This window comes from Girardinichthys multiradiatus, chromosome 7 (assembly GCF_021462225.1).
Source record: "Girardinichthys multiradiatus isolate DD_20200921_A chromosome 7, DD_fGirMul_XY1, whole genome shotgun sequence".
In the NCBI taxonomy this organism is placed as follows: domain Eukaryota; kingdom Metazoa; phylum Chordata; class Actinopteri; order Cyprinodontiformes; family Goodeidae; genus Girardinichthys; species Girardinichthys multiradiatus.
This window is the reverse complement of record NC_061800.1, coordinates 15,301,841-15,322,588: the sequence shown is the minus strand read 5'-3', so window position 1 is coordinate 15,322,588 and position 20,748 is coordinate 15,301,841. Positions and strand designations below refer to the sequence as shown.

Here is a 20,748-nt window from a genome sequence, read left to right as displayed (position 1 = left end):
CACTGGTTTCCATGGTCAAGCAGCTGCATCCAAGCCTTACATCATCAAGTTCAATGCAAAGCATTGAATGGAATCGTGTAGAGCCCACCACCACTGGAGCAGTGTTCTCTAGAATTGCAAATCATGCCTCTCTGTCTTGGAATCCAATGGACTGCAAACAGTGATATTCCAGTGTTAATTAAAGATTCCCTTCTAAAATTAAAGATTAGTCTAGTTGCTGATTCCATGAGGACAGTAAAGAGAGACCTTTGGCATGCTGGCAAAAGTACGTGACCAACGTGACTCATAGTCTTGTTTTCCTCTGTCAAGGTTGAGGCCCCATCCACTACTGCGTGCAGACCTCTATGCAGCACTGTTGCTCAACGTTAACTCACTTTGTTTGCGAAGTTTTTGTCTACCCGAGCATGGTCACATATACCCAGTGGTAAATCTTCTGTGTTGTAAGATAAAAAGAACATTAAAAAACTGCAAGAAAGAGAATACTTTAACTGCAAGGAAGCCAAGCTTTAAACAAAAAGACAATGAGAGACAAAAAAGGGCAAACATATAAATTTGACCAGAGGTTGAGGATACAGCAAAATATGATTCATGCTTTTTTTTTTTTTTTTTTTAGAAATGTAGTTGGTGTGATTGAAAGGTTATCACACAACAGCCGCAGCTTTTAAGAAGAAATCTGATCAATACTGGAACTGCATGGTTAGACAGTTGTTAGTACTGTTGCCTCACAGCAAGAATGTCCTGGGTTTGAATCTTGGCCAGGCCTTTCCTGTGTCAGGTGTGCATGTTCTGCTCATGCTTGTGTGTGTTTTCCCCAGGAACTAAAAAGCTTCGTCTCACAAGCTAAAGACATGTAGCATGATCATTTGTCTTATCGCCACTCTATCATGTGATGGACTGGTGACCTGTCCAGTGTCCAGGGTCTACACACTAAACCGATTATTCGTTGTGGGGGTATTTTTAAGCTCCTTATCTTCATTCCTTGACGGTCTAGCTGTCCTCTTGTCTTTGAGGTGCAAGCTCTACATCGGATCCTTGTCTGTGTATATTGTCATCTCCATCCATTGCCCTGCTCCATGTGCTTCCACAGTTTCTACAAATTATTTTATCTATAACCTATAGCATATTTTTCCAGCAATCACCTGAACTTATATACCTGGTTTCCTCTCAGTCAGTGCAGAATGTTTTGCCCCTGTTCTGCTCCCTTCTTCTCCCCTGTTGGTTTTTTGTTGTTTCCAGATCCAGATTTTGTAAGTTGTGTCTATTCACTTGTATATTAGGCTTTTTTCTTGACATGATTCTGCCTGCCTCCTGCCTGAACATGGGTCCTAAAACATTTCCTCAAATTACAATACCATCATTTATTCCACTGCAAACAAGCACCATTAAACAATACTGTCATGATTCTAGGGGTTTTCTTTAAAGTTCTTAAGAAAACTGATAATTAAAGAAAAGACAATATCTCTAAAATAGTGTTAGAATTAGCAAAATTTGCAAAACAATAAAAGCAATTGCAGATTAAGGCAACGCCTAAATCCCTATCACCCACTTTCCAATCTTCCTCCGCCTGATTTGCTGTAGGAGTCTGATAGGTACAAACCTCACCTGGAAAAAATATTGTGCAGCAAATCTATCAGGACACAAGACACCTAAAATACAGTAAAATGTATCGGTGAAATCCTTTAAAAAACAATTTTATAAATAAAAGTTCCTTCTTATTAGTCTAACAGTAAAGCAAGAACTAATAGTAACTAAAAGAGAAAACATATTCATGTATTTGTGTCAGTGTTCACCATATGATCATTACACCACACTTTGTTGAGAGGGTTGTGAAGTGCAGTTGTCAGCAGTTTTTATTTATTTTGGGAGGACAGTTGGGTTAGTTACCTCTTGAAGTTGGACCAGAGTTGGAGTGGTTCCAGCCAGCACTTTGGTCAGACCTCTGGTAAGTTCTAGAAAGTTTTATTGCAAAATTAGCATATGTTTTTGTATCAAAATCAACTGCAAAGTTCTGGATATAATTTATATGGAATTTGTTCATCGTGCATTTATATAGTAAAAAAGCATGCAAAAAGATTTATATACATTTCTTCAATTTTGTGGTGCATAAACATGACTTTTATCTACTGCATTTCATTGCATTTCTGAACTCTAACAAATATATAATTAACTGTGCTTGCATTTCAACACAAAGTCATGTAAAAGACATAAGATACTCATCTATTGATTGGTGTTTCATTGTGAAAACAGCACCTTCTAAATTCTCTGAATCTCTGCAGAACTGGGTTTGAGATCTCAGGGTCACAACTCTGGAGAACGCCCAACACTGTGGGCGTCTTCACTGACTCATGGTCTCCGCACATTGTCCTTGTCTCCCTCCCTCCCTTTGGTAACCACCATGATGCCACCCACGTGAACTGGGCCGGAATATAAACAGATGCTGCAGCAGCCGCTTCGGTACATTTTGCCCTGCTCTCCAACCTACTGGATCAGAGGACAAGTCGTCATGAAGCTTCTGCCCCATATTCTGTTTATATGCCTGGCTCTTGCTCTGACATGGGCTCAGTAAGTAGCCTTGATTTTAACTTAAATGAAAAACATTTTATTGAAGTTTGGGAATTTTCTACATATTATGCAACTGCAAGCTCATTGCGCCTGGTGCTATTATGTAATCAATTGCAACTAACCTCAAATTAAGTTTAAAGTGCTTATTTGAAAAGCTTGTAAAACTATGGTGCGCTGTTAATGACTTTGACCCTTTTTTGCAAATTTCAATTAAAATCCTAAATGTACAATCACACAATTATGGACAAAATAATAAGAAATCTGAAAAGCTAAGTTTCTTTATACATTTTTTGCAGGGATCACCACCAACACCATGCAGGTACGTTTACAAAAAACATAATTGTGACAAAGAAGAAAATAATCTTCATATCTTCAGAGAAAACTCCTGTCTTTTTAACATCATTTTCTTAAATTCTGCAGATGTCCTTGACCGCTGTAAAGGCCTTGAAATGGATGCTGTCGCAGTGAACGAGGAGGGAATCCCTTACTTTTTCAAGGGTGGGTCCCTTTATACTCAATATTTGGGGATCCCAACTCATTTTTCTCAAAAATATCAAAAAAAGCTCTTCAGAAAGTCATGGAGAAAAAGTGCAATTTTCTATTACTATTATATGCTTGCATTTCCTGTTAGGCGACCACCTGTTTAAGGGCTTCCATGGCAAAGCAGAGCTGTCAAACGGGTCTTTCGCCGAGTTGGATGACCACCACCATCTGGGCCACGTAGATGCTGCTTTCCGCATGCACTATGAGGACGATCCCACCCACCACGACCACATGTTCTTCTTCCTGGTATGGTCTAGCAAAAATCTTCCAGTCAGTTGAATGTTGCACCAAAAAGACAATCAGAAAAGCAATGTTGTTAATCCAAAGCAGACAAATTCTAAAAACAAGATGCATAGGCTTAAAGACAGACAGCGTGAAGTTCCTGTTATGCAGCAAGTTCTTTTCAAGTGATGGTCTGTGTAGTGATGGTTGGTTAAATCTGATGCCTATTTGATGCAGGACAACAAGGTGTTCAGGTACTACCAACACAAGCTGGAAGCAGGCTACCCCAAGGATATCTCTGAGGTCTTCCCTGGAATCCCAGACCACCTGGATGCTGCTGTGGAGTGTCCCAAGCCGGAGTGTGACGAAGACTCTGTGATCTTCTTCAAGAGTTAGTGTGCAGATTTAGTCATCTGATTCCAATTGGATAACGTCTCTTATTAAGGAGAAAATACATATTTTTGCCTCTGGCGCTTTCAGAATCATTTTGATAAATTTCCTATATTTTCTGTATATACAATGCAACATGTGTAGACACTTTCTACTGGATGTGTTGTATGTTTCTGCAGGTTGAGCTCCTGTGGTCAGTGTGCAATGCCAACCCTAAGCCAGAGCCAACTTTGCATGCCTCTAACACTTTAAGTTCTGCCTGTGTTTTATCACAGAAGACGATATTTACCACTACAATGTGAAAACCAAGGCAGTGGAGAAGAAAGAGTTTGACTCCATGCCGAACTGCACGTCAGCTTTCCGCTTCATGGAGCACTACTACTGCTTCCACGGACACATGTTCTCCAAGTTCGACCCAAAGACAGGCGATGTGCACGGGAAATACCCTAAAGAGGCCCGTGACTACTTCATGAGGTGCTCCAAGTTCAGTAAGTGGAAAAGAGATGTCAGCAGTGATGCCCGCTGCTGCCCGAATTACTTACAGTGATAATAAAGAGTCAATTATTTGTGTTTTTTGCTATCAAGCAGATGCTAATTTGAATGTGGACAGTTAACTTGAATATAAGACATGTATAGATTTAGTGTCCAAATTTGGTAATTAGGATATAGTTTGGCACAACTCTGAACACTAGATGGCAGCAAAGTATTTCCATTGTAGGGCTTGTTATGCACATGCATGTACGTGTTTGCATAGAGACAAATGTGAGCAACGTATGCTACACTGGCTGCATTAATAACTCACAGCAATAGTCTACAAAGAGTTCAACCAGACATAAAACCTGTTGTCTGGAATCATAAAAAAATGATTTGCAGCATCAGCAGATCTCTTTTTGCAAATAAGAACCTGTTTGAGGCAGAGATGTACCACTAAATCTGACATGGATCAGAATCAGGCAGACTTCCTGTGATCAGCTCTGGTCAGTGATCAGCAGATCAAACAAGAAAAGTAAAAGAAGAGAAGCAGATTCATTAGATGCATCACTATCAAGAACCTCTACAAGTTCTGGTCTCTAAACACCATTCACCATCACTTTTTTTGAGTTTAATAAACTCAAAAAAAGTTATGGGTGTATACTACTAACTGAATCACTCAAAATTGGCATCTGCAGGCAAGACCTAAACCCCCCCCCCCACAAATCAGTATCTGCCAGGAAGACCCGAATTGGTGCATCTCTGTTTTTAAGTAACTGTTTGAAGGATTTGTTAGTACTGCTAAAACATCTCTTGATTCTGTGTGCACATCTTCGAGTAAGTTTTGAAGCCACACTAAGCAAATACAAAGTTGTAAAATATGATTTTACTTGTTCAGGTGATGAGAGCGACCATCTGGAGAGAGAGCGCTGCAGCCGCGTTCACTTGGATGCTATCACATCTGATGATGACGGAGACCTTTACGCATTCAGAGGTGAGATAAGACATCTGAATATCTATATTACCATATGCAATTTTGTTTTTACATTACTTTTTTCAACAGATTTATGACACAAATGCTCATTCTTTATTCATAATTCAAGTGTTTATTCTAAGCAGATGTCATTACACTGTTGTCTCCATGTATTAATCTACTATAAAAGTCACCTTTTGATGAGGTTTCTATGGTTTATTCACATGTAATTTACATATTTCCCAACTTAAATGAAGTAACAACGTGTTTTTTGTTATGTTGAAAATGAAGGGTCAAGATTTGGAATTTACACTGAAAAAATGCAAAACAAAACACATATAAATACTGGTTTATTATAGAAACAGACTCATTGATATATAGAACTGTAAAGATTAGCAACAGACATTCAATTTATTTAAACTGCTTAAGACAAATAAACAAAGATTGCCTTTAAATGGCTGTTTCTGCTGCCATAGAAAGAAGTTAAATTGTTTATTATTCTCAATAGCTGCAAAGAGAAGGATAAGTTGCATTAATAAATATCAAAATTTAACTAGAAGGCAATCAATACACTGCTGGTCAAAAGTTTTAGAAGCACTTTCTCATTCCATGGTTTTCTTTAGGTTTATGACTATTTACATTGTATGTAGATTCTCACTGAAGGCATCAAAACAGTGAATAAACACGTATGGAATTATGTAGCGAACAAAAAATTGTAAAAGAACTTTAAATATGTATTTCTATTTTAGAGTCCTCAACCTGACGAACCCACTGTGAGCTGTGTGTGGTGTGTTTGATTTTTGTTTTTTGTTTAATCACAAATAAATCAGACATGGTAACAGTTGCAATATTGCTTCCACTTAAAAAATATTCTTTAATGTCTTACCTTTACACAGGTACCAAAAGTTTGCATGTAGACCTTATAACTGTGGAGCTATACTTTATTTATTTCAGGAATGTAATTTCAGGAGGAAATTGCTTCTAAAACCCTTAGGGCATAACAGGTCAAAGTAGCCACCCTTTGCTGTTATGACTAAAATATTAATATTGGCCGTCTCTCAATGAACCTCTGGGAAGTTCTTTCAAGACTCTTTGGAAAACCATTTCAGGTGACCACCTCATGAAGCACATGGGGCGAAGGAAGGAAGAGAGAAAAGCAGTAATCAAATCAAAGGGTTGCTATTTTGAAGAATCTAAAATATACAAATGTTTAGAGTTATGTCACATTTTTTGTTTACTACATAATTCCATGTGTGTTCATTCAGAGTTTTGTTGCCTTTGGTGAGAATCTACTATGTAAATAGTCATGAAAGTAAAGAGACCCATCAAGTGAGAACGTGTATCTAAAACCTTTGACTGGTAGTGTATATCACTAGTCTTTAGATAACTGGATTATTGTTCAACCTAGTTTCAAATATTGTTTTATCAATGTTACCATTTCCAACTTCCCTGAGCGATTCCTTCATTTTCCAGGTCACCACTTTATCCGCAAAGATAACAACGACACACTGACATCTAACAACATCGAGAGCGCCTTCAAAGAGCTGCACAGCGAGGTCGATGCTGTTTTCTCCTATCAGGATCATCTCTACATGATCAAGGTGAAGTAATAACTAGGTGTTTGAACAAGCCGAAGCTGTCTTCATGTCCTCTTGAACAGTAAAAACTAACTCTCTCTCTGTCCCTTCCAGGATGACCATTTGTACGTTTACAAAGTTGGTGAGCCACACACCCACCTGGATGGTTACCCCAAGCCTGTGAAAGAGGAACTGGGCATTGAGGGTCCCATTGATGCTGCATTTGTCTGCCAAGACCATCACATTGCTCACATCATCAAAGGTAAGACCGCATAAAAAGCCTAATTGCAAGAAAAAGGTACAGAAGATTTAAACCAGATGTTTAAATTCAAAGATTTCAGAACACAAACATGAATTTGAATCCCCCCCTGGGCTGTGATAGCTTAAACCATTTTTAAAAATGTTCATGCTTGACACTGAACAAGATAAGCCCTTCAGCTTAATAATAAAATATTAAATGCATCTACATGAGGCAGTTTGGATGAAAGCTGTTATAAGAAAGCCCAAATTGCATTAAAAACACTTGCCGTCAAAATATATTATTACAATCATAAATTTAAAATTATTGAAATGAAAAACAATTGCAATCAATGATTAGTGATTTGTTTTAATTAAATTTATTTAAATGTTTGCTTTTTTACTAGTAAATCATCATATAAAGGCTAAGTAAAAATATATATATTTAAAAATTCTATACATATTTATTTATTACTAATATACTAATACTAAATAAAAATACTATGGTTCACTAAGTTCATACTTATTATGGTAAATAATTTTTTTACGTGTCTAGGCTTTAAATGTGGATATTGCAAGAACCAGAAACAGGAACGAAGGAAGGAAGGGACAGAGGAAGGAACGAAGGAAGAAGGGAGGGAAGGAAGGGAAGAACAAAGCAAGGAGAAGGAAGGAAGAGGGAAAGAACAAAGGAAGCAAGAGCAAGGACAGGAAGAAAGGAACAGCGGACACAAGGGGGAAGGAAAATAAGAAAAGAAATAAGTAAAAAGAAATAGAAAAGTACAAGAAGGGAAAGAAGTAAGCATGTAAGTTAAAAATGAAGGAAGGACCTTCAGGAAGAAAAAAAAAAGACAAGGGGTTTCTTTCCACAAAAGAAAGGAAGGGACTGAAGGAGGGAGGGAGGAAGGAAGGATTATTCTATTCCCACACCTATTCAGACATGGAAAATACTTAAATTAATTTGCACACTTCTCAGACAGTTTAGGACTAAGGTACTCTGGCTAAATCTTACTTGAGTTTCATATATCACTAACATCTTCTCCTGTGTCTCCCGCCCCACTGCTCTCCAGGTAAAGACATCTATGACGTAGACATGAGTGCCACCCCCCGCGTTCCCTCTAACAAGCGCCCCATCTCCGTCCTGAACAAGGTGGATGCTGCCATGTGCGGTCCTGGGGGAGTTAAAGTGATTCGTGGAAACCACTTCTACCACTTTGACAGCGTTATGCTGTTCGTTGCCTCAAGGGCCCTGCCTGAGCAGCACAAAGTATCTCTGGAGCTTTTTGGCTGTGATCATTGAGTAACTGTCTGTGAAAGGACTGAATGGATGGTGCAGAACATCACATACAACACAGTGGAACATTGAAAAACAAACATGCACCTACATCTGCTGACATGGGCTGACAGATAATAGTGTTTCATGCAACTTGCTTCCATTCTGCATCTTACCTCAAGAATAAACCTCAACACTTCTTGTTTTTTTAGAAGGGATTCTACTTTTCATACATTCTGTGGCCCTCTATGCAAAGAGCCCTTTCAAGGTGTTTTTCTGTGATTCATTTTGTAAAGTGGTGAATAAAGACTTGTAACACCATCACAATGTCTTGTTTAGGGCAATTCTGGCTCACAGCCTTTGTTTTATAAATTTAATTGTGCCCTTTGTTTTGTCAGAAAGTTTTAGGTAAACTTTTCGCTGGTAATCCTTCTGATAAAACAAAAAATCAATGAAAAACTAATAAAATACTAATAATAATTGGCTTTTGCTGGTAATCCTTCTGTGAAATCTGAAAATCTATGAAAAGTAATGAAATCACACATTTAGGTAAAGTAAGATAGGAGGAAAAAAAATCATATTTCAGACTGTATTCTTAGAAGAATACAGTCTGAAATAGTACAAAAACCTCAGCAAGGGTAAGCAACGCACACATAAGTATTAGCAAGGGCACAGTGGAATCTTGAGGGTGTGAATATATATAAGTCTGAGTGTGTTTGCAAGAATTAGACTGTGTTTGCAAGAATTAGACTGTCAACACTGATCATTGTCCTTGAGAAGAGAGGTGGAAGTTTTATCCATCGGCCACATAGTCCTATCAGCACACAGCTGGTAGGGGAGTGCTGGGGAAGAGCGTCGTGTTTATATAACATCCAGGAGATTTTTTGTCGATAGCCAGTTAGCAGAAGTTGCCAAGGCCACATTGGGGGGCCAGATATAGAAAAACAATAAATGTTGTGGTTCAGTTCAGTTCAATTCAATTCAGTTTTATTTATATAGCGCCAATTCACAACAGATGTTGTCTCAAGGCTCTTCACAAAAGTCAGGTACATACATTCCAATTAATCCTAACCACTGAACAGTGCAGTCAGAGTTAGTTATTTATTCAAATTGCATAAAACATTTTTCTATCTAAGGAAGCCCAGCAGATTACATCGAGTCAGTGACTTGCAGCATTCACTCCTCCTGGATGAGCATGTAGAGACAGTGGACAGTCACTGGCGTTGACTTTGCAGCAATCCCTCATACTGAGCATTCATGTAGCGACAGTGGAGAGAAAAAACTCCTTTTTAACAGGAAGAAACCTCCAGCAGAACCAGGCTCAGTGTGAGCGGCCATCTGCCACGACCGACTGGGGGTTTGAGAGAACAGAGCAGAAACACAAAGAGAACAAAGAAGCACTGATCCAGGAGTACTTTCTATGGGAAGGAGAAGTAAATGTTAATGGATGTAGCTCCTTTAGTTGTTTCATCTAGAAAGAAAGAACAGATAAACTCTGAGCCAGTTTTCAAGTTTAGAGTCTGAAAGAGAGCACATAGAGTTAGTCACAGTAAAAGCTCAGTCAATCGCCATGTCTAGGAGAGAGAAATGGTTAAACATTAAAAGACAGGGCTATGTGGATCATCTGTAGAAGGTGAGCATTAAGTTGTTGCCAGCAGAAGCTCGGACGATGCCCCTCTCCAGAAAGGTGTCACAGGTAGACACAGAGTCAGGCCAGGTGTAGCTTCTAGGAAGAGAAAAGAGAGAACAAAGTTAAAAGCTGAAATAACAGCAAATAATGCAGAATTAGAGAGTAGTGTGAGAATGTAGCGAAGAGGGTGAAAGTGGTCATTATGTCCTCCAGCAGCCTAAGTCTATAGCAGCATAAATACAGAGATAGCTCAGGATAACCTAAGCCACTCTAACTATAAGCTTTATCAAACAGGAAAGTTTTAAGCCTAGCCTTAAAAGTAGACAGGGTGTCTGCCTAACGGACTAAAACTGGGAGCTGGTTCCATAGGAGAGGAGCCTGATAACTAAAAGATCTGCCTCCCATTCTACTTCTAGAGACTCTAGGAACCACCAGTAAACCTGCAGTCTGAGAACGATGTGCTCTGTTAGGAACATATGGAACAATCAGATCTCTGATGTATGATGGAGATAGATCATTAAGGGCTTTATATGTGAGGAGGAGAATTTAAATTCTATTCTGGATTTAACAGGGAGCCAATGAAGGGAAGCTAAAATAGGAGAAATATGATCTCTTTTTTTAATTTTCATCAGAACTCTTGCTGCAGCATTTTGAATCAGCTGAAGGTTTTTAACTGCATTTTGTGGACATCCTGATAGTAAAGAATTACAATAGTCCAGCCTTGAAGTAACAAATGCATGGACTAGTTTTTCAGTGTCACTCCTAGATAGGATATTTCTAATTTTGGCAATGTTCCGGAGGTGAAAGTAGGAAATCCTCGAAATCTGTTTAATATGGGATTTAAATTACATGTCCTGGTCAAAAATAACAACAATATTTTTTACTTTATTACCGGAGGTCAATTTAATGCCATCCAGGTTAAGTGATTGACTAAGCAGACAACTTCTGTCTTGTCTGAATTTGGAAGCAGAAAATGTAAAGTTTTTATGTCTTCAAGACATGCTTGTAGTTTATCTAACTGGTTGGGTTCATCAGGCAGTTGTGAATTTCCAACCATCTTAAGAGTTTTACTGGTATGTCTCAATTGCGAATCCAAATAGCCAAATTTCTGGTACTTTCCGCATATCTCGAGCGTACAACCTCTCCAAAATTATATCCTTTAACATCTGAGTCCAACCGCTGCCAGGCTGCGATTCTGTTCAAGAATCGTGTCCAGCTTGCGATTCTGCTCTCTTAATATTTCAGTCTCAGTATTGATTGCTCTATAGACTCCATCCAACATCACAGGCAGCTTTGGAACGCTTTGAACAGCCGCCCACGTTTTGCAAATCACTTGATAAACCGGGTAATCACCAACTCCAAAAAGCAGAAATCCTGTTATCAAAAGTCCAAATATGTACAGGTTTTCTATGTCCTCAACCGACATCGTAGTCAGGTTACACTTTGCTCTCCCTTAAGATTTTTTAAATATAGACATATAAAAAGGTGAAGTGAAAATAAAAAGTTATGTTTTTACAAAAGAGCAAGACAAGGTTGAATAGGTGCATGGTATCAATCTAGGTGGCTGGTTTTTGCAATTAACGTTCTGTAGCCCCGACCTGAAGGTAAAAGTCTCAACAGTTTGTTTTAAATATTTTTAAAACTTATGGCTGATTATATCTTAAGTTTTCATTTTGTGCGATTATTATTATTTTTTAAATTATTTGGGCCATAAAACGGTTTAATGATCATCTTGCTGAATCCAAATTTTAAATCAGTTATTGCATGTGGTTGTCAATGCCTAATCTCATGCAAACTGATTAAATGCAATATTAAGCACTTTACCAGTAGAGGGTGAAAGAGTTCTGCTTGATAAACCAATCTCCTCCTTCTGCCAGTGTACAGTGTAATAATATATTCCTGCAAGATTACTATACAATTTTCAAGGAAAAGTTATACTTTTACACACTTACTTTTCCAGAGCTCTCATATCTTTGCTTTAATTCTTTCTCACTCATGTACATTAATTTTAAAATGCAAAATACAAAAGTTAACCATGAATTTATTACAGAATATTCGGACACCTTTTAAAATTTAAACATGCAAAACTCAGCAAAAAATGAAGGAAGGAAGGATGGACCGAATAAAGGAAGGAAGGAAGACCAAGACAACACTTAACACTTGATCAACAAGTGAGGAGGTGAGAGGCAGCCAAGTGTTACATCACTTCATTTGAAACCGTTTACATCAGCCTGGTCTGCATTCTAGGCGACCTGCAAGGGTACCTGACCACACCTGCAGGCACAGGCATCATCATCTTCCATGGGCCAGGGAGAATTTAAACTGGACGAGGGACTTGTAGGCCTCAGCGCTGTTCTCTGATGAAATTGATTCATGTTGAGCAGAAATGATGACTGCCAACAATGTTTGAGACATCAAGGAGAGCGCCATGCATCAGCCAATGTTGATACCAGACGAGCCTTTGTTGGTGGTGGTGTTACAGTGTGGGCAGGTGTGTCTAGTCAATATAGAACAGCCCTACACTTTGTGAATGGTACAGTGACAAGACATATTACCTGAATAACATCAGTAATCCAGTCATTGTGCCCCTGATAAACAACATAGGCCTGATTTCATCTTCATGGATGATAATGTTCCATCTCATCGAGGTCTCATCATTAGGGAACGGCTGCTGGAGACCGGGGTACCTCGAATGGAGGGACCTGCACATTCTCCAGACCTGAATCACCTATAGGATCAGCTGAGTTGCCCTCTAGAGGCTCGTAACTCTGTACCTCAGAACCTCAATGACCCAAGTGCAACCCTTTATGAAGAGTGAGACGCCATGCCTCAATCACCATTGATTGACCACCATTGCATGCTCCTATTGTAAATGCCCTACTTTCATAATATAATATTTTTGTAGCGTGAACTTTTTATCTTTTCTATAAAGTTAATGCGAAAGCAAAATATCGCTAACTTTTTTTTGTTAGTAGTGTACAAGGAAGGAAGGAAAGAATGAAGGAAGAAATGGAGGACACACAGAGGGACACAGTATTTAGACATTGGGGTAGGGAATAATGTAAAAAATTTAAATAATTATTTTTTCAAACTCTTATTTTTTTCTATACTTATTCAGACCTGGAAAATAATTAAATGAAATTTCAAAGTTTTCCAAACAGCACAGAAATCATGTTTCTGTAAGGCTAACAATAAAAGTAGAGCAGTTCACTGTAGGGAGCATTTATACTTGTGGGACATAAACACTTTTGTCCTTCCTGTTAATTCTCACGTATTCATGGGATATGCCAGGAACACAAACATGATGCTTTGTAATGATCCCTCAAAGCTTCTTTACTTCCATTCAATATCCATCCAAAACACATACCCAACATCATATCGTGATATCAATAAATCTGAAGTTTAACTCATAAGGATTCCAGTCTCAAAAATGTTTGTAAACTAATTCTAAAATGGGGATCATGTTCACATATCCGTTTTTCTACAAAAGTGGAAGAAGACCCTTTTTAGTACCAAATGTTCAGTAATTCTTTTCATCCTTCAACATTCAAACCTTTCTAACTTCAATCAAAGTTTGGGATGTCTGACCTGGAGTGTTTATCACCCAACTCTAAAATGAGGCAATGGGATGATGTCAGTTTCATGACCGGGACTGAAGTCTCTGATGACAGTAGGCTTCATTAGATCACACAATCCCTTACTTCAGCCCCCTGCCTGCTACAATGACAATGGCAACAGAAACAGTATGAGCCTTCATCAGGCGTGATATGATGCCACAGTCAACTACTGAGACTCAGAACTTGGTAATTCATCTAATGAGAGGAACACTGACTGACAGAGAATATGTTTGCAGGTTAATTCATTAAACAAAACATTGAATCTAATTATCCACAGTCTTTACTGTCAGATAAAAGTACATGTTTCTCTGAATTGTCTCTTTCAAAATGAGTTTTATTCCATCTAAAGAAATTAATAGGTTGATAAATTGAATCTGATTGCAGATCAAAAACACCTGAGGTCCAGATCTTTACTACTCATTTTAGTCTCTCATCACCTAATATGGTACCGTTAAATATTTCTAAAACATTATGGCTGCATGGTGGAACAGTGCAAGAAGCAACAAGGTTCAAATCTCAGTGTTGCACTTTGACTGTCTGTGTAGTTTTATGTGTTCTGCATGCATTCATGGATTTTATTCACTTTTACTCCCAAAGTACAAAAACACGGGTGTAAGATTAAATATAGATTCTAAATTGCACGGTACTGATTTAAACATTATACATCTATACATTTTTAACAGTATTTCTAAGTCAATGTTTAATCAAAATGCAAAAATTGACAAAAAATAGTTAAATTCCAACACATTTTTAAAACATAATTACAGTGACACACTGCTGGTAAAAAGCCATGTTTATGTGACATGGAAAAATGAGACCATAATGAATTGATTCAATTTCCCCTCGAAATTCTGACAAAACAAACCTATTAGAAGGACGTTTAAAATAAGTCAAATTAAATGGTTTTGTTTCAACTTTTAACTTTCAGTCTTTTGCCCTGCGATAGACTGGCGACCTGTCCAGGGTGTACCCCACCTGTCGCTCATAGACTGCTGGAGATAGGCAACAGCTTCCCTGTGACCCTCTATGGAAGAAGCAGTATAGAAAATTACTGACTGAGTTTTAGTCTTCTCTAATAATAGTCTATCAGCCCTCTTCAGGTGACCCCTCAGATCATCTGTCAAATTTATTACCAAACTATTACCAGACCACTTTCCCATGAATAACTCTTTTTTTATGTTGATTTGGGGGAATGATTCAACTCACTGTGCTACCAAAAAGTAAAAATCCCTAATGTTTCCATTAGACACCTGAAGGTTTTGGGGCAAAACTGTCTGTATTTAGAAAAGTTCATAAATTCCTGCACCTTGATATAAAAAAACAGTTCCATCTGAAGAAAAGTAACTCCAGAGCGTGATACTGGATGATTTATTTGAAAGAAAACAGTTCTCTCTTACAACCATGCTCCTCAGCTTAGACACTTGGAGAACACATTACATCAGAGGTGTCCAAAGTGCGGCCAGGGGCCACTGCTGGCCCTTTGAATGATTTTGTGTGGCCCACGAATGCAGTCCAATAATGACACAAATTTAGCCTTCCAGCATGGATGGTTGACACAAATAAACTAAGTTAAAAGATTGGGGGTTAAGTTTTCACTGATGCAAGGCTTTCAAAACAGTTGCAGACAAATTAAAATCTTCTTAAAATGTAAAATAAAGTGTTTGTTTATTATGAAACACATTTTTTGTTTTCTTTCAAATATCAAAGTAAGCAGGACCACAAACATCTAGTGACTTATTTAAAAGCACAGTTGGACACACCCATTCACTAAATTTGGCTAAATATAGTGTTCTTGAAAAAAAGAGTGACCCAAAATATTTAGCACATTTTTTACCTAATAGTATCGGACTACTTTGTTTCATTAAAATATTGTATGTTTAATGTATTGTTGAGAAGGTAAAAATTAAACATTACCCAATAAAATTTGTTTTGCACTTTTATTAAAATATTTCTGTGAACTGCCAATAATTTAAACTTTAGTATTTCGGTCCATGTGGCAAAATGTTTGCATGCAACTGAATCAGGTTTATTTTACATGAATTTGTTTGTTGTCAGACAAAATGTATGTTTTACCAAATGCGTCAATAATCAAGCTCAGCCACTGGACATAGTTGCTTCTAAAACCTCTGGCAACCTTTAAAAATCATCTTTCACTTATAATTATAATTTATTCACATATATAAGTTGTGTACATATTTAAAGGAGTCACAAACCCAGACATGCTCATAGATTCAGCCACTATTAAGACACAGGACGAGCAGCCGTTGGGCTCCTTGTACAGTATGCTTCTGCACATTGTGGCATCTGTGTGTATGTGTATGCCTGTGAGGTGTCTGCTTGTTGGTTGTGATGCTTAATTAACTGGACAGGGAGGTTGACGGACATCTGCTCTCAGCCTGTCGTTTGGGTAGCCTGACCCCCATGAAATGTGTGTGTATGCAAGCATTGTGTGTGTGTGTGTGTGTGTGTGTGTGTGTGTGTGTGTGTGTGTGTGTGTGTGTGTGTGTGTGTGTGTGTGTATAGTGTGTAGATCAGGCAGGTATGGACATTGGCCAAGTCTGTGCCAGATAAGCGTTAGAGCTCAGGACCAGATGGTGCCAGCTAGCGTCCCCCTCTGTAGACTGGTGACCGCTAAAAACTCCCTCAGATGTAACCCCGGTGCCCTGCATCAAACTGTCAGATTGAGCCGAGGCTGGCTTGGTAAACACACACAGAAAAGGCATGAACTCTCACACATATTAGCTGACAAACAACCAGATAGTAAACTAAATACTCCAGTTGATTAAACTTTGCTGTAAAGTATAATAAAATACACTTTTTCCATCCCTGAGAGCATTTATTTAGATTTATGAAATTACTGTCCACTAAAATAACACAGGCTTGGCCTTTTGTTTTGGACCATGGATGTTTTGAAGGCATCTCAGTCAGTGGTTCATATTTTCAGGACACAAATATATAATTTTTCCTGTTCAGATTAGTAAAAATCCGATATATTTCTTAATTAAAACTTAATTCTCATATTATGCTGCTCTCTGTAAATTTGCAAGTGTGTTTCTCTTTCAGTCAGTTGGCAATTACTTCATGTTTACTGACTGTATATGATATAAAAAATACAAGTTTCACTAAAGCCAAAAACAATCTTTTTTTAAATCTATTTAAATCTGGATTCTCTTTTATATAAATTCAGTTGTTCTATTTGTTATTTACTACCTGATCTCAATTAGTCCGTTAATGGTGATTCCTGATCATTATGTTACTCAGTCCTTGCTTATAACCTGAGCCAATGAAAACAAATTGACCATAATTCTACCGGAGCATGCCTGCTCTGTATAGGAAAGATATTTGTCCCCTAAATTCACAAATTCTTCACTTGAGCATATTGTAGACTTGTTAAAAAGTCTACATTGTAATTTTTAAATAAGAGGAAAGAAGACAAAGTCTAGGAAGACCAAGACTTTGGTCGTAGACGCCAAGCATGCAGTATGAGCAATCCCTCATACTGCATGCTCAGTATGAGGAATTGCTGCAAAGTCAACACCAGTGACTGTCCACTGTCTCTACATGCTCATCCAGGAGGAGGGAATGCTGCAAGTCACTGACTGGATGCAATCTGCTGGGTTTCCTAAGACAGAAAAACCTTTTATCCAATTTGAATAAATAACTGAATCTGACTGCACTGTTCAATGGTTAGGATTAATTGGAATGATTTTGTGAAGTGCCTTGAGACGACATGTGTTGTGAATTGGCGCTATATAAATAAACTGAATTGAACTCAAACCGAATTGATAGGAACGTGAATACTTGAATGGATTAAAAAATGAGCCATCACATTTATGATAAAGGTGGTGCAAATTTTGCACTGAAATGTTCACAATATGTAAGCTCTTTAAAAAAAAATCAGAAAAACGTCTGGATGCTGGAGAAATCAGAAACAAAATATGAATATAGTTTTAATAGCCTCATAGCATAATAGCCTAAATCATATAAAGGTATAAAGGTCTTAAAACAGACATTTGAACACTTATAAAGCACTATTAAATACATTAAATTGGTTTTGTTTAGTACAAAGTGTTATAATTCTGGCACATCTGCTCTACTCTGTCTCCCTGGCTGCAATCAGCTGATTAGATGCACCTGGTGGCTGCTGCAGTGCAATCTGTGGCATGCCAAGCACCTGTGTCTTCCCTGATTTATACTGACTCTGACAAGCAGACGGTGCCAGATTTTTGAAAGCCATTGTGTGAGTAGATATCCAGCGTTCCTTCCTGTCTGATCATTGTTCTTGACCTTGCCTTGCCTCTTGGATTTTGCCTCTCTGCCTACTACCTGTCGGACTATTTGGATTTTGGTTGTCGACCTTGTTTCCTGCATCTGGTTTATTCCTCTGCCTGCCCCTTGCCTGACGCCTCTTGTTCCGATCGTTGACCCTGTTTCTGTCCTTGGATTATTGAGCCAGCCTAGCCCTCGGATTATTCAGCCTGGAGTCACTTCTTACCTGAGCTGTGGAGATCACCGCCTGCTGCCCATTGAGGTTTCCCCTCTGGGTTTCAAGTTCCACTCAAGATAAAAGCAGGGTAGTGACTTTTCTGATCCCTGCAAAATCTGGAGAGACTACAAGTCAATAATCCCTCTTTCTGCCTCAGTGATTCCTGGAAGCTGTGCGGAGTGTTACCTGTGTGAAATTTTCCTGTGGCTGAACAAACTTTTTAAACTTTCAGTACTGTGTCTGGCTGAATCTTGGGCCTGCCTTTTTCTGATTCATAGCAAAAAAATCTGGCCAAAAATTGACCCATCGCCAGCACAACAGTGGCGCACCCATGTTGATGAGACCCTTTCCTGGTTGGGTTCCGGCTTGGAGGAAATAATTTCCACATTACGTTCTATCAACCTTGTCCCCGAGCCACCACCATCACAAAGAAACCACGCCCAAGTGTCACGGACAACAGCAAAGGTAAGGGAGCCACGCCTCTCCGCCTGTGATGTTCAGGGGAGACCCAGACCAGTGTTGAGCTTTCGTAACTCAGTGTGAAATTCATTTTGAGCTTCAGCCGTCACCCTGAACGTTCCAAGGTGGCTTTTGTTATATCTCTGCTAGCAGGAAAGGCAAAACAGTGGGGGACTGCTGAATGGCATAACAGGTCTGCATCTTGTAACTTCTATGAAACTTCTTCTAAGGAACTCATTCGAGTTTTTGACCCTATTATTCCAAGTTGTGAGGCCGCAAGAGGATTACTGTCCCTCAAACAGGGTGATCAGCCTTAACTCAGGGTTCTGCACACCGGCATGAGAGAAGGAGCCGGTCACCTCTCACTGAGGAAAATGAGAATTGTGAGCCCATGCAGCTGGGCAGAACCAAGATTACCCCTGAGGAGAAAGATTGTCGGAGAAGATTCAAGCTCTGTCTTTATTGTGGAGAGAAGGGACATTTAGCATTCAGGTGTCCATTAAAAGGACAGGCTCAGCAGAGGAAGGGAGGTCTCTGCTGAGCCGAAGTCAACTAACTGCCTCCTCCTTCTTGTTTCCTGCTCGTTTTCAAACCTCTTCCATGTCTCTCCAGGGGGCCGTGTTTATTGATTTAGGAGCAGACACTGAATTCATGGATGAAACTTTCGCAAATAAGAACGGCATAAAACTTATTCCATCAGCTGACACACGAAACGTGCTAGCATTGGATGGTCACAGCATGAACAATTCATGCCATCTTTTTTGTTGGGATGAAGGATGGTTCATTGAGACCATGCATTGATTATAGAGGCCTTAATGAGATAACAGTTCAAAATAGATATCCCTTACCACTCATGAACACAGCTTTTGATCAGATCCAGGGTGCCAAGTTATTTTCTAAGCTGGATCTAAGGAATGCATATCTTCTGGTCCGAATCAGAGAAGGAGATGAGTGGAAAACGGCTTTCAACACGCCTAGGGGCCATTATGAATACAAGGTCATGGCATTTGGACTTACTAACGTTCCTGCAGTTTTTCAGTCATTGGTCAATGACGTTCTAAGAGACATGGTGGGTCAATTCGTGTTTGTTTATCTTGATGACATACTGATTTATTCTCAAGATCTGGAGACCCACAGAAAACATGTCAGAGCTGTTCACCAGCGTCTTCTCCAAAACCAGTTGTTCGTCAAGGCAGAAAAATGTGTTTCACATAACTACTACTTCCTTTTTGGGCTTCATCATTTCCCCAGATCAAGTGCTTGTCGACCCCTCCAAAGTAAAGGCCGTATTGGAATGGCCTGTTCCAACTGATCGCAAGCAGCTTCAAAGATTTCTGGGCTTCGCAAACTTTTATAGGAGGTTTATTAGAAATCACATGCTGGTTGCTACTCCCCTGAACGCTCTTACCTCTTCCAAGGCAAAATTTGTGTGGAATAAGGATGCAGAGAAGGCCTTCAATAGGTTGAAGGAACTCTTCACGTCAGCTCCAGTGCTATGGTCTCCTGACCCAGAGAGAGTTTATTGTGGAGGTGGATGCCTCAAGCACTGGGGTCGGAGCCGTATTAAGCCAAAGAGGTGAGGATGATCGTGTTCACCCATGTGCCTTCTTCTCAAGGACTCTGTCACAGGCTGAGCGGAATTACGACGTGGGAAACAGAGAGTTGCTGGCCGTCAAGTTCGCAATGACGGAGTGGAGACATTGGCTGGAGGGGACTAAGGAGCCGTTTATGGTGTGGACTGACCATAAAAACTTGGAGTACCTGAAATCAGCAAAATGGCTGAACCCCAGGCAGGCAAGGTGGGCTCTGTTTTTTGGTCGTTTTAATTTCTCCCTGTCTTACAGGCCAGGGAGTAAAAATGGCAAACCTGACGCCCTATCCCGGATTCAAGAGCCCGCAGAATCTCAGTCTGCGGGTGAAGAGGAGTTTATCCTTCCTGAAACCGTCAGGTTGTCTGTATCCCGAGTTGAGGTGGAAAGAGAGGTCCAGGAGGCCATTAGGGATCTGCCTATCCCACCATCATGCCCACCGCTGTTTTGTTCCTGAACGCCTTGTGCCAAAGGTATTGGAGTCTTGTCATTGTTCTCGCCTCGTTTGTCATCCTGGAATCAGCAGAACTATTCAGACAGTTCAGTCTCAGTTTTGGTGGCCATCGCTGGTCAAGGATGTCAAAGATTTTGTTTCAGAATGCACTCAATGTTGTCGAGCCAAGCCTTCTCGTCGCCCCCCTGCGGGGTTGTTGCACCCATTGCCCATTCCCCCTCGCCCATGGTCGCACATTGCGATGGATTTTGTGACAGGTCTACCG

General features: G+C 39.4%; 1 protein-coding gene across 1 annotated transcript; it reads left to right on the top strand.

The window, feature by feature from the left end:
- The first annotated feature begins 2,424 nt into the window (after nucleotides 1–2,424).
- Nucleotides 2,425–8,569, top strand: hpxa (hemopexin a). Its single transcript, XM_047370578.1, has 10 exons — nucleotides 2,425–2,562; nucleotides 2,859–2,881; nucleotides 2,983–3,060; nucleotides 3,194–3,351; nucleotides 3,565–3,718; nucleotides 3,993–4,205; nucleotides 5,087–5,182; nucleotides 6,635–6,762; nucleotides 6,853–7,000; nucleotides 8,046–8,569. Exons 1-10 carry the CDS (start codon nucleotides 2,435–2,437, stop codon nucleotides 8,273–8,275), a joined length of 1,356 nt encoding a protein of 451 aa, XP_047226534.1. The 5' UTR covers nucleotides 2,425–2,434; the 3' UTR covers nucleotides 8,276–8,569.
- The last annotated feature ends 12,179 nt before the right edge of the window (nucleotides 8,570–20,748 follow it).